We start from the raw sequence: 14,401 nt of genomic DNA, 5'->3' as shown, positions 1-14,401 counted from the left end.
AGCAAATCGTGCAAATTTTGAGAGCTATGCATTAAATCAAATGTTGGTAGAGAAAATTAATAAACCCTAGAAACACAGCCACTTAGGAATCTGGGTGAGAAAGAAAATGGTGTTATGGGAGATTACCCTTGCCACTGCCTATTTTTTGGGCATCAAGCGAACCTACAAGCTGGCTCTCAGGATTCAGCGTAGGATCCTAGCACCTAAGATCCGTCAATTTGTTCACCGGTATTTTTTTTCTCTTCTTTGATCTGCATCATTTCATGCTAATGCGGTGTGGATTCGTGTTCCTGAAAATGAAGTAAAGAAATGTACGAAATGGGCGATTTAGATTACAAATAGTGTCAATAATGTTGCTTTAGTTTTATTATGCATGTTAGGACTGTCTTATTAAGTATTGGATTTAGAATGTTATGATTTTATATCTCAGAGCAGGAAATTTTTCATTGCCTATCGCCTATCCTTTGAACGAGAAAGTTCGTGTCTTTGTTTTTTTTTTTATTCCTTTCATGTGAATTTGTGATGCTGGACGTCTGAATCGACTTTAGACCTGTCTGGATACAGGGGAAACGGGTTATTGAGAACTTTGTCGCTATATACATAAAACTTATTTTCTAAAGCTCTTTTAGTTTTGTATTCAAACGTGCTTTTAGTTATAAGAATATCCATTTCCCCCCAATTTTTTGTTTTTAATTTCTTGCCCATGAAGTCAAGTTTCTGCGTAAGGAAATGTTATGTCCTTCTAGAAGTGACAAGTTGCCGGTGCTATGAGCGAAAGGCATTTGCGTGTTTTAAAATGTTTAAAACTTGGTGTCGTTTGGAGATATGGAATCTGCTCTGAATGGATTACATTTTCAGGGAAATCATGGGAGGAACACCAAGAAGGGATTTAATGTTTTTTAATAAGTATTGTATCCAATCATTCTAGCTTGCCTCGCCTAGGAGGATCAAGTTTAGTTGTCGTTGCCTTCTATTTCCAGAGGACAGAAAATTTAGAGTGTTCAAAAGAATATATTAGTTAGTCTCTTGGTAGCAGGCGAATTTTCTTGCTGCTAAGCATTCAAAGCATAAGCAGTCAGATTTGAGATGTAATCATTGCGTGATATTTCCCTTTTTCCCTGTTTCCCTATGCTTTGCCATGAACACATCAAAATGATTATTAATGTTAGTAGCTATTGGTAATAATACAATTTCTTTACTTGTTTGTTACTTCACAGACGAACACGATCTGTATTTAATGTAGCACTCAAAGTTAATCGGACCATTCAAGAAAGAGACATTACATTTGGTAGGAATATGGGAAACTACATTTTGCAGAGGCTAAATAGAATGAAACCACAGGCTCAAACTCAGGGTGGATCACCCTCCAATGGTGCTCCTCGCCCAAGTTTAAGAATGACAAAGCTTGTATCAAGTTTTTCCAACAGCAAAACTTCTAGTTACTATCAATTATTCAAGAGGAAATCAGGTATACAAAACACCTGGTTCCAAAAACAAAGCATATGGTCAAAGCCTTTCCCCTCCATTGTAACGATGATGCGGCCTCAAAGTCTTGCTGGGACTTCCACCCATTGCAGGCACCTCACTATCAACGCTTCTCATGCTTTTAGGCCAAACTACAGAGTAAATTGGCCAGGTGATGTTATTAGGAAGGACATAATGCAATGGATGTTGCGAAGCTAACATTATATATTCTTGCAGGGGAAAAGTTGGTAAATGCTGGAAATCAGTGCTGATGGAAGCTGCTTTTATTTTCTGTCCCAAACTTTTTTTTTTTGTTTTTCAATAATCTTTGTACATAGTTTGTTGATCTTCCTTTTGGAGAATGAACTTTGTGGGATTGATCTTCCTTTCTAGCAGGTACCTAGGAAATGAAATAAACAAGAATGATTTCAATTAGAATATTCAGGAGAGATCTTGAGGTATATCATGAAATATAAACTCAAACCCATTTGACTGAAGGAGTTAGGAACAATTACGTGCGAAATGAGGTATAGATAACTCCGAATTATTTTTGAGTTGTATGCATGACATTAGGCATTTTCATTTCAAGGAATGTGGTGCCACGACCTAATGTGGGGTTATTGCAGTGAGCAAGTGTTTGCATTGCAAAGTAATTTTTTTTTTTTATAAACTAGGATGTATTGTCCTTCTCTCACTCTGACTTATTTTTAGGATAATGTAGTACTTCTAGTTACGATTTTCGTTATAAAGAACTTTAGCATCAAACTATGTATATCCTTTTGCATCTAGGTTTTGCGTTTTAATGCAAGTTACTATTCATCTCTGTTTCCTTCAGGTAGGTTATAACCTCTTCGTCTAGTCTCTTCAATCCATTTTTTCTTTGAATTCTGAGATTGTGCGAAATTATTCGTTGACAACTTATAATATACGTTGGAATCAAAATTAGTAACGATTCCGATTAAAGTACATTACTCTAGGCTCTAAACAATCGAGACGACATAGAAGTTACAGAAGCTCCAGAACATATATAAGTTGTAAACAAACTTGTTTTTAGTTGGGTTTCAACTTTGTCCTTCAATTTTTTTATTTAATTTGGAATCTAAGTTAATTTTTAAATGTCAAAGTTTCTTTTTACCTTTTTTCAATTCAATTTATTCCTTTTTTATGATTTTTGTTATTATTATCTTTGTTGTCTCCCAACTTAATGAAGATTTTTCAAATGACCACGTCTCGAACTAGTAAATATTTTCCTTTGCAACACTTTATTGTTAAACCACCATCCAAAATTTGAAATTTTGCTATTGTTAATAATTTACACCATGAACTCGCAACGACAAGAAAAAAACATAAAAATATTCTTTAAATTAGCATGAAGTTGGGGGACGAAGCATCCAAAGAAAAGTTTTTTTTTTCTTCTTTTTATAAGCTATACCGAAAGAGTCTTTGATAGAGCAATGTAGTTAAAAAATATATTAAATTGCAACTTTAAACACAAAACAAAAAAGAATTAAAATGTGCAATTATTTTTACTGATTAAAAGTAATTATTGCACCAAATTCACTGCAGGAGGAAAATATGATTTGTTGTCTCTATTAATCAATAAATGTACCCTTTAATAAATTCATCTCCATTACTAGGTGAATTCTCTATTAGCCTTGTTAGAGAAATGTATCTCTCACTTTCACATATAGAGGGATTGAAGGACAATGAATTAGGAAAGAAATTAAATGATTGTATATTGTTGGATGTTTAACACAAAAAACAACTCAAATGGCTACATATTTAAGTTGTACATAGTTGTACATTTGCTGCCAAACTGTTTATTTTAGGTTTTTCATTTCTTCACTCTATTCTAATAACAAAAGGACTAAAACACATTTGTTACGTAACTTAATCTTCAATCTAATTCTTCCTCCGATGCTGGTTGTTTTCCAAAGTAGTTAATGATATACATGTTCTAGATATCTTGATCCAAAATATTTCAAATAAGATAATCTAGAACACTAATCTCTTTGTTCTAGAATGCCCTGTCAAGAAGTCATAACTCATTGTTTGTATAGAAATCAAAAGAAATATAAAAAAAAATTGTATGTTGAGTGACGTGAGAGATGATGCAAAAGTGTTATAAATACACACAAAGGTAATCCTAGAAGCTACAAGGAGATCGGCCTGAAACATGAGCTTATGTTAACATCTTCCCTCAAACTCACAATGTTAATGCTAAATACATTGTCAAATAAAAAAATGAAAGTGTAAAACAAAACGTGGCTTGGTTTTACAATTTGTAAAATCGATGGAACAAACGATAAACATATAGTACCAAATTGAAGATGGTGACAAGTAAAATGACAATTTGTTTTAGTATGCTTGATTCGCTTATGAAAAATATGGTTGCTAGCAATATGAATAGTACTTCTTTTGTCACAACAAATAGGTGTATGATCTTTCAAATAGACAACCATATTTGCAAGTAACCAATGTAGCCAAATAATCTCACAGGTAGTCAAAGTCATTGCGATACTCAGCTTCTATGGATGATCGAGATGTGACGTCTTGTTTCTTACTCTTTCATGATATAAGTGAATCATTAAGAAAAGTACAACACCAATAAAGGATTTTCGATCATTAGGATCACCATTCCAATCCGCATCATAATAAGCACACAAGTCTAAAGACGACATAAAGGGAAGTAAAAGAAACTGAAATTGAATGCCTTGAAGATACTTGAGGATATGAAGAACAACAATCCAATGAAATGTTAAGGCTAAACAAACTGACTAACAACATGAATAATAGTGCAAAGTTTGGATGGGTCATAATAAGATAAACCAGACTCCCGACAATAGTTTGATATAAAGTACAATCAATCAAAGGAACACCATTCGATGGGGAATATTATGCACTTGTTTCAAGGGAGTATCAACAATCTTGTTGTTAGTAAGTCAAACATGTTTAAACATGTTAGCAATATACTTGGACCGAGACAAAATGTAAGACACGAGAAAAATATAGTAATTATAATAAGGGGGTCTTGAGACTTCAGTGTTTTTGTTTGGTAATAGGTGTTTCCGTGTTTACCTCTTTCTTCGAACATAATTGCTATGTTATTTATTTGATATAAATAAAGTGTAGCACATGTTTTGTATGTTGTTAATTTGTGGTGTGTGTTATTATCAATGTGATGTGTTGTTTAGGATTGAATGGAGATAAGTTCAATTACTAAGGGGAGAAAGTTAAGGGAAAACCTTAGTTTTTGTTTATTATTTTGCTTAGGGAAAAAATGATGTTTTTACCCTTATAAATTTGGTGCAAAAATTAAATAAGGTGTGGGAAGTAAAGGGTGCATGTTAACATATTAGAATCTAAAATATTATAAGGAGGTTAACGTCAAAGTGAATAAAAATAGATTATGATAGATTTGAATTTGAAAAATAGTTAGGATGTTTGATAAAAAAATATGATTAGGTGGGTTTCAAGGCTTTGAACCAAATTTTTAAAACTAAGAGATAGAGTTGGAAAAAAAATAAAAATAAGAGAGAGATAGGAGAAAGGGTCTGTACTTATAGAAACCCTAAATCTAAGTGAAAAGGAGAATAAAAGAGAGAAAGTTGCATGTGAGAGTGAGAGTGAAAGTGAGAGAGAAGAGAAAGAGAAAGAGAGAGAGAGATGTTTCTTGGAGAATGGAGACTGCATGTGGGAGAGGGAGAAACCTGTGTGGATCGAAAGGAGAAGAAAGGGATTAAAGTTGCTATGATCTTTGGGGTGTATAAAGCCTTAGTATTGGACAAGGTGTGAGGAAACTTACCTTTTTTGTTGTATGTTGTATGTTCTTGATTATCTTGAAAGGAAATGCTTGTTTTGATGTATGTGTACGTATTAAAATGTGTTCTACAATATGGTTTCGTGAATATCATGCGGGTTGTTGGGTTTTCTTATGACATAATGAACTATTGTTGTTGGGTTTCCCAAGATAACATGTAATGATGATAAGAGGGGATAAAGGTATGTTGTTTGGGGGTTTAATCATGCAAATATATGTTGTAAAGAGTGGTATGATGATCATATGCAATATGTTGGGTTTGTTGGGATTGGAAACTGCAAAATGATGAGTTTTGGATGATTCAAGGGATGTAAAGTATGTATTTAGGTCTATTTACAAGGATATATGAGGTTTAAATGCATGTACGATATGTTAAGTATGTTTTCACATGATTTAAGGGTGATGCATGTTGATTTTGTATCTTGTGTTTTTGCCTAGAACGAGATTATTCTTTGAAATAATTGATTATTTGAAATGTTAATCTATTATCCTTTTATATGTTGTGAATTTGGGAATTTTGGTATCTGATTATTACTTGTTTGACTAGGATGACATTACACTAAGTGTATCATCCCTAATCAACCATGTTAATTCGAGATTAACAGGTAATTGGACATGTCCATAAACAATAGTATAAATAGCACACTAGGTATGTTAATGACGTTCATTAATTACCACATTTATTGCTAGTTGACGCATTTGACTGATTTGGAGTTGAAATATCTTTTGAAAACATAATTCCTATCTTAATGAGGACGAATATCTTTAAACTTGAAGTGTTCAAAATACTTTTGAAATCTTCATGAGATATATTTAGTTTTGTAGAAACACGGACACTTTGAATAGTCAATTTGATGATTTATTTTTTGGCTTAATTACCTACTTAGTCCCCATGTTAGGAGGTAATTTTCTGTTTAGTACCCAGTTTTAAAAATGTAGGCATTTGATACCTATGTTTTGAAATTTGTATCAATTCAATCCTATCCAGTTAACGGCGTTATAATTGATGCGAGAAATTAAGGACGTTAATGATAGCCTGGGTGGAATAGCTATCAAATGTTTGAATGCATCTTCATTAACGTCCTTAATTTCTCGCATCAATTATAACGCCGTTAACTGGATAGGATTGAATTGATACAAATTTCAAAACATAGGTACCAAATGCCTACATTTTTAAAACCGGGTACTAAACAGAAAATTACCTCATAACATGGGGACTAAATAGGTAATTAAGCCTTATTTTTTTTATGAATACAAATTGATTGTTTGTTGTAAAAGGTTGAATTCTTCACCCATCAAATATTAACCAACTTTAAACCACTACCTTGTAAAAAATTAGACCATAGAAGTAAAGCTTAAAATGAAAAAGAATGATCATTTCAAAAGTCAGGGATGCAGAAAACAAAAACCCTTATCTTTCAACTCAATGCAATTTAAGACAGTTTCGTAAAATACCTTCATAACTCACCTCCATTAACTTAAAATTTTACTTTTTAGGATTTTTTATTTTAATATTAGATGGTTTAATCTGCAAATATTCTAAAATATATAATGAAATATACATTTATATTTCAAAATATATATTTTAAATATAAAATAAAAAAAATTCATTCCAAAGTATAAAATTTATATTCTAAAATTATGAAAATTAAATTTTAGATTATGCATTTTAGAATATATATTATGTATTATGAATTATATATTTTAGAATATATTTTTTATTTTGTATTTTATATTACATATCTTAAAATATAACTTTTATATTTCAAATTTTAAATTTTATATTCTAAATTATATATTTTATCTATATGTTTTAAAATAAATTATATTCCAAATTATATACTTAAGAATATATTTTTTAACAAACATAGACATAGCAAAAATGAATGTAGTTCGGAAAGCACATAGCCTTATTCAGCAGGGCGGCACAGTGGGATCTGAAGAAAATAAAAATAAATAAGTAATTTCATTACCTTGGGTTCTGAAATATATGGAGGTGCAATTTAAAGGTAAGTTTGCTCCAACTTACATATTTGGTGTTCTCCGGCTATCACTTCCAGTTTGACGTCGACGACGCGTTGCATAGAAGTTTCGCTTGTACACACAGTGAGCACCTCTTTTATATCTCTCCCCCAATTCCTAATTTCATCACATTATTAGAGACACATCTCAATCGATTATTTTGTTAACTTTCGTTGTGGTTAAATCAGTGCGTGCTTTGTTTACAATGTCAATTTGATTACTTTTTCTCAAATTTAAAATGGGTTCAATAGGTAATACACCGTATTTAGGTTTAGAGGATACATATCAGGGCGTGGAGAATTGGGTGTCTTTAGGAACTAGGTTTTGGAGAGAAACGAAAGAGATTATTGTTTTTATTTATTTTGAATAAAGATTCTATGATTTAATAGTTTTCTGAAATCACAATGTTTTTGGTTTATTTTTATAAATTTTATGACTGTCTTATATTTCAACCCATTCCCAATTTTAGAGACTGGAAAATACTCACTGAAGATTATATTGACACAGTGGTGTTTAACGTTATGCTTGGGCCTGTTTACGTTTTTGATTCTCACATACGTGTGTTTTGGATTAGTTTATTATTGGCACAGTTCGAGTTTGGATTAGTTTATTATTGGAGAAAAACAGTCCTATTGTTTTACATTTTTTTAGAGAACTTTGTGGAAACAAGGCAGAAATGATACTTAGTTCTAAGTAACATGAAATCAGTGTTTTAAAACCAGGCTTAAATTGGATCAGAAACTGAATTTGCATTTCATTGCACGTCTAATGCAGATGTCTACTGCAGCTGCAGCTGCTGCATGTGAAATTTGCAGTAAAATTATTAGGCAAAAGATTCTCGCGTCTCCCTTATTTAATAAATAGTCCTTCATTTGGCATTTTTGCTAGTGTTTTTCTTAATTATCCTTCAAATTTATTCTCACTTTAAATTATTCTTATTGCTTTTTGAAAAAAATTATGTTCATCCCCTTTACTATGCCATACATCCTTCCTCTGTCACTCTCCCACTCCTTCTAATTACAAGTCAGGCTTGTTGAAAGTATTATTCTGAGATAGAAAAAGGCCATTTAGTGTCACTTAAATCATTTAACTCTATTGGGATTCTTGGGGTACAGTTTTATTTTATGACATTATTAATTGAAATTAACTAATTTAGCTATTGGTCTGGATGAATTATGTTTTTTCTTTCTTATATATAAAGTTGGAGGTAGTATTGTTAGAGCTAATATACCAATAACTTAATTTCAACAAGTTGATATTTTTACCATGCCCAAGATAAAAGTTGTGTTTTTGGACATTACATTATTTTCAATAAATCATGTTTTTATTGTGATTTATGAAGGATAAGCAGTTTTTATTTATTTAGTCATGTATAGGTGCAAAGTATGCATTGTTTGAATAGTGATGGTAATAGTTGTCAATTCATTCTGTAGAGTAATCCTATTGAATAAAAAACTTCTGATTGTATCCAAGATGAACAGAAATCATTACAGTTTTATATTTTTCCACAACTGTTGCAGAACTACTCTGTTAATTTCAAATCAATTGGTCCGTCCAATAGTGGCTTTTTTCTGTCACTATTGGAGCCACTATCTGCAGAACTTCATAACCCTTGGACCACTGCTTTTTGGTAGTTTTTTTTGTCATGCCTGGTGTTTTTCTGGTACACCAAGTGCTTACAGGCACCCTCTTTTGATATCTGTGCACCTGCCTGCATCTACGTCTCTTTGTCATGCTGGTCTGATTTGTGATTGAAAACTTAAACCTTATGAGTTAAAATTAGTGCAGTTAATAGTTAAGTTTCTACTGTAGTTCAATACAATTTAGTGTTGTGCAGTTTGATAGAACAAAAAATACTTCAGTTCAGTCTATCTGAATTACTTTTTAGTTCAATTCAGTTTAGACAAACTATATTTTGGTTTTATGCAGGTTTTAACAATGCACTTCAGTTAATTTTGTTCACCCTTACTTTTGAGTACTAATGCTTTGGGTGAGGATATTGTCTTTTCTATCACAGTCTTAAGCTGAACTTCTGAAGAAACTTCCAAATTTTTCAAAAGCATGTTGTATCAAATTTTGTAAAATTTAAGAATTCTTTTCTTTATCAAACTTGTACTAGCAGACTTTTCAATTTGTTCTGTAAAAAGTAGAAGGATACCACAACATTCAATTATAAAAGGTTTGAATATTTCCAAGTCATTTTGGTACTGCAACATTTACGTGTGCATAGTGGTAACAATATTTTGCTGATGGTTAGTTACTCTTGATTTATTGGAGTACTTTTAATGGGCGTTTCTATTATCTAATACTTTGAATGGGAGTAGTTATTTGTGTCTTTTGTTGTCAACAGGGAGTGAGAGCAATCAACGGCAACATGGAATTAGCAGACAGAGCAGTTGGATTTCTGTTATCCGTTATGAGCTTGTCAATATTTACCTACTATACATTTTGGGTTATCATCCTGGTTAGTGACTGTATTTTAAATGAATGATGGTTTTCCCCTTTTATGCTTAATTACAATTTTTATTTGTTGATCCTGTGGTCTTTTCAGCCTTTTGTGGATGATGATCATTTCGTTCACAAGTACTTTTTACCCCAAGAGTATGCCATACTAATACCAATTTCTGCTGGCGTTGCACTGCTTTGCTTCTTAAGTATATTTGTTGGAGTCGTGATGCTCAAATCCAAAAAAAAGAAGGCTTGATTTTTATTTTCCGTTTTGTTGCACCAATTATTCTGAGTTTTGAAACAGCGAATGTATTAAGTGTATTTTCGAACATTTCATTCAAGTTAGGAAAAGCTTTACCTAGACTGTGTTGATTGTCTGCAAATAAGACATTAAGGCATGACACAAAATTGTTACACTGGTTGTAAAATATGATACATTACTGATTGTGAGAAATGATACCCGACACCAATGCTGAACTAGAGCACAGAACGAACTGATAAAAATTTAAATCAATCAATTATGAAAGTATTGCGATACTTAACTATAAGGGGGATGATTAAACTGTGTTTTACAGGAGAAAGAAATTCTAAAATGTACAATAATAATATTCGTGTGGAGAATTGTGTATCACTTAACTACCTATTACTTCACTTGTGACTGGTCTTAGAATTGCAAGTTGAAGAAGTAAACCGGAGTAAATACCACTTTCATGGATCACAATGGATGACAAAATACAGGGGCTTTTTTCTTGCAACCCACCTTTTTCTTCCCGCGCTTCCAAACTTTCCTAAATTCCAACAATGACCTGTTTTGATTTTGATTGGATAAAATTATTGTTATTCTCTCTCCTTATTTATCTCACCCTTCACATTTAACCTAGTTGCACTCACCCCTTACACTATCTCCCTCAGCAACACTTTGAATTTGTGAATTCGTGCATTCCACATAACTCTTCCTTCTTACATCTCCACAAACCTTCTTCTTAGCGTATCACGTCCTAAAGAGGAAAGTTTCATTTTTTTTTAATTTTGTATTTATTATTAATTGGAAATAATTTAGAAATGAATGGAATTTGAAATCCAATGATTTAGATGGTTAACTTTTTAGTTGATAAGTGAAACAATTTAGAAATATGTAGTAAGATGTGAGATTTGTCAAAGAAAGCACTGGATTTAGAGGGTAACTATTGGATTCCAAAAAAACATCGAATTTTGTAACCTAAAAAGTACCATATTTTGAAATATGGTTTACGAGTGTATTAGATTTTGAAATTCCTATGAATTGGTATATCAAATTTTGAAATTTAATTAATGTGTGTATCAGATTTTGAAATCCGATGCAAAATATAATAAAAATAAATATCATATTCAAAAAACAAACTTTTATATATATATATATATCTTTATTTCAAACGAAAATAACAAAAATGAAGGAAATTAAAAATACAGGAAGAAGGCCCCCAAAATATAAAGCATGATTTGGGCAAAGGTTGACAAGTCTTATGTTTTGCATCATGTAGATTGAGATTGTTTTGTTTCTCAAATGGGATCTTTGTCGATGAATATATGGTTGTTTTTCTTGAACGATGAACATGCATGAAAACCTAGAGAATTGTTTAACTCTTACTAAATTACCAACCTTTGGAAAATACACCTTGATTCTGTTATTGTTATTATTTTTTCTTTTAAAAGGTGAGCAAAGTAACGTTTTCATCGCAGTACCAACTACCGAGAACGAAAACAGAACTCAATTAATAAAATGAATAATTGAACTTGAACTAATAAAAAAGGAAAGGTTCTTCTCCATGGAGCTTAGATTGAGTCTTAAAACGTCACCAATTTGTTGCATACAATTGATTGAGCTGATATATTTTGAGTATAAGAAAATATAAAGACGCAATAGATTACAAATTCTTATTTTTAAGATGTATATATTTACAACTTTTTTTTTATCATTTTTTCTCTTTTCTCACTAATCAATAATTAATCCGAGGCTAAAGGACTAGTCAATAATTGTAGGAGATCAACTTGTTTATATTAGATGATTATGCATTATATACCATTTTTTTTTTCTAAAATTAAATTATGTAATAAACTTTATTGGTTGATTTAATTAAAATATTTGATTGGGCATTGATAACGAATAATGTTTGGTTGTTAAAGAGAAAATGTTAGGAGTGGGTTGAACTTGGTCTTCCGCGTCCCTTTCTAGTTGACTAATGATCTACATACATTTTCATTTTATCTACATTTATTATTTACTTATTTTTTCTTTCTATAAATTTTTTTTATCACATTATATAACCTACAAACTTATCATTTTTACTCTTTCTCTAAGTACATGTTAAATGTTAATGCACTTTTTTTGTGTCCATAAATTATTTTTCTTAATTCAGTTATACACGACCCTTATTATAAAATCTTCCTCTCATAGCAACCTATAACCTCGATACAGAAATCCTAAGCAAGAGTGATCAATGAAATTTCATTTTCAATTTTTAGATTAATAACTCCAAGACCCTCACCTTGATCCATTTCAACATTATGATACCCTTTAGTCCAAATGAAATTATGAATCTGCCTTTCAATTTGCTTTAACAGCAGTATCGACCATTAGTACACCCTAAGAGAATACATCATAAGATCTTCAACCACAATATATTAACCAAGTTAATATGCTCCCATCATGCTTAACAATCTACCTTTTCAATTTTGCAATTGCATTTTTACCTTATAATTGGAAATGTTTGGCCTTTGGAACATCTTTGAAAATTGGTACACCAAGATAAACAAAAGAAACAGATCCCTTAGAAAAAGCAATGTGTTGCACAACATAATTAAAAAAATTGAGAAGAAGCTTTGTTACTTGTAAAGAAATTACTTTTTTCTTTGTTAAACCACTGGTAATGATCCAAATATTATTTTTTAAAATTCAATGAATCCAAGTCTCAGTTCACTCATGTACTTTTAAACATGATTAATGATGTAAACATTAATTTTCAAAATCTTGACATATAAATTTGACGTAGCTTGCACTGTCTTAAAAACTTAGGAAAGTTTGGCACTATTGTCTTTACAAAAATATTCTTATATAATATATACTTAAAGAGGGAACGAAAGTAATAAATTTACAAGGTTTGTGATATAATAAGAAGGGAGAGATAGAAAGAAAAAAATGTGTAATAAGTATAGACAAAATCAAGGTGTAAGTATATTATTACTTTAATGCATATTAAGTAAGTATTGTTGACCGTGTTAACTTGTTTCCTACGTTGTATAGTAGCATAGAGTGAGATGAGGAAAGAATCAACAAATTTAGCAAGTGTAGAAATAACATGTCACAAGTTAGAATCAAAATTTGCTTATAATCCAAAGAGCAAAGACTGGTATAAAAGGTGAAAAAGGAAAAGGCCCAAAATTTCATATATTTTTCATGGAAAAACAGAATAACACAGACACACTTTCTTTTTTTTTTTTTTTTCTAGAAAAATTAAAATGTAATATACCTAGAGAGAAAACTGTCAAGGCCAGGAATTATCAAAAGCGGCAGAAGTAATAGCGTGAGAGAACTCCTGAAAGTTGATCATCCCATCGCCGTCGGTGTCAGCCTCTCTGATCATTCCGGTCAGCTCCTCCGCCGTGAGAGCGTGGCCCAGCTTCGCCATGGAGTGAGCCAGCTCTGCCGCCGTGATGAAGCCGTTCCCGTCCCGGTCGAACATTCGGAACAGCTGCCGCAGCTGCTCCTCCGTGTAGGGCGATTTCGCCGGAAGCAGCTCCGGCGCCACCAGCGCCACAAACTCGGAGAACTCCACCAGGCCGTTGTTGTTCGTGTCCGCTCTCTGGATAAACACCTCCAATTGGTCTGCACTTGGCTTCAGACCTAACGATCGGAGAAGCGAACTCAGCTCCAACTGCGTGAGGCTCCCGTCGTTGTTCCGATCGAAGGTACGGAATATCTCTCGCAACTCCGCGATTTGTTCTTCGTCCAATTTCACCACGTGCTTCTTGCTCATCTTTTCAATCGATCTTTTCACCGATTAAAATATTTATTTCTTCAATTAACATGCATGCAAAAGAAAGCAAAAGAAAGGCAGTGCTAATTTGATTCTAGATCTACACCACTTGTGTGTGTTTTTGTGTTTGTGTTTTGTCCAAGATATTGAATATGGTTGAGCTTCCTTTTCCAAGGAGTTTGCCCAAATGTCGGATCTGCTTTGAATGTTCCAAAGAAGAACAGTTCAGAGGTTAGTTCAATTTTTTATAAATAAAATAAAAAATGAAGAAGCTGAATTTGTATGATTGGTGTGGATTTTACATGTCAAAGTCAAACTATATAGAAAAGGTTTGTGATTAATGATGGGTAATAATTAATTGCATTGGTTGGTTGAGAATTCATTATTTTTCCATGTACTTCTTCAAAGTTTTCATTATTTTAATTTTGGAACTGCAGAAAATTCTTTTTTTTTTCTATACGGATGAACTTTCGATTTTGAAGAATTGTTTGTGTTATATTTTAGGTATTTTTATTCTTAAAAGTCTGTTTAATGTATTTTTAGTATATTTTAATATCTAAAACTATTTAAATTTATGAATTTTAGGGAGTTTTCTAGGTTAGAAAATGGAGGAAGTTCGGTATTTAAGAAAGTT

The 14,401-nt window shown here is 31.9% G+C and overlaps 3 protein-coding genes across 3 annotated transcripts; 2 read left to right on the top strand and 1 right to left on the bottom strand.

Annotated features, from left to right (window-relative positions):
• On the top strand, positions 1 to 1,925 carry LOC124846745 (uncharacterized). The gene is made up of 2 exons (XM_047324082.2): positions 1 to 228; positions 1,218 to 1,925. The coding sequence occupies exons 1-2, from the start codon at positions 107 to 109 to the stop codon at positions 1,681 to 1,683; spliced, it is 588 nt and encodes a 195-aa protein (XP_047180038.1). The 5' UTR covers positions 1 to 106; the 3' UTR covers positions 1,684 to 1,925.
• Positions 1,926 to 7,189: 5,264 nt separating this feature from the next.
• On the top strand, positions 7,190 to 10,231 carry LOC148206620 (dolichol-phosphate mannose synthase subunit 2). Its single transcript, XM_088114032.1, has 3 exons — positions 7,190 to 7,390; positions 9,657 to 9,770; positions 9,858 to 10,231. The coding sequence occupies exons 2-3, from the start codon at positions 9,681 to 9,683 to the stop codon at positions 10,008 to 10,010; spliced, it is 243 nt and encodes an 80-aa protein (XP_087970158.1). The 5' UTR covers positions 7,190 to 7,390; positions 9,657 to 9,680; the 3' UTR covers positions 10,011 to 10,231.
• Positions 10,232 to 13,143: 2,912 nt separating this feature from the next.
• On the bottom strand, positions 13,144 to 14,200 carry LOC124833387 (putative calcium-binding protein CML18). Its single transcript, XM_047307862.2, has one exon. The coding sequence runs from the start codon at positions 13,765 to 13,767 to the stop codon at positions 13,276 to 13,278; it is 492 nt and encodes a 163-aa protein (XP_047163818.1). The 5' UTR covers positions 13,768 to 14,200; the 3' UTR covers positions 13,144 to 13,275.
• Positions 14,201 to 14,401: the final 201 nt, after the last annotated feature.

This window comes from Vigna umbellata, chromosome 1 (assembly GCF_029865625.1).
Source record: "Vigna umbellata cultivar VRB3 chromosome 1, Vumbellata_1.0, whole genome shotgun sequence".
Lineage (NCBI taxonomy): Eukaryota > Viridiplantae > Streptophyta > Magnoliopsida > Fabales > Fabaceae > Vigna > Vigna umbellata.
The sequence above is the reverse complement of the archived record's forward strand: the minus strand, read 5'-3'. Positions and strand labels throughout refer to the sequence as shown.

What these genes read in the sequence shown, in the direction of transcription:
- LOC124846745 (XM_047324082.2), top strand. Translation starts at nt 107, where the DNA reads ATGGTGTTATGGGAGATTACCCTTGCCACTGCCTATTTTTTGGGCATC. An exon ending in ATCCGTCAATTTGTTCACCG is followed by an intron (nt 229 to 1,217) that starts GTATTTTTTTTC and finishes GTTACTTCACAG; the next exon opens with ACGAACACGATCTGTATTTA.
- LOC148206620 (XM_088114032.1), top strand. Translation starts at nt 9,681, where the DNA reads ATGGAATTAGCAGACAGAGCAGTTGGATTTCTGTTATCCGTTATGAGC. An exon ending in CATTTTGGGTTATCATCCTG is followed by an intron (nt 9,771 to 9,857) that starts GTTAGTGACTGT and finishes TGGTCTTTTCAG; the next exon opens with CCTTTTGTGGATGATGATCA.
- LOC124833387 (XM_047307862.2), bottom strand. Translation starts at nt 13,767, where the DNA reads ATGAGCAAGAAGCACGTGGTGAAATTGGACGAAGAACAAATCGCGGAG.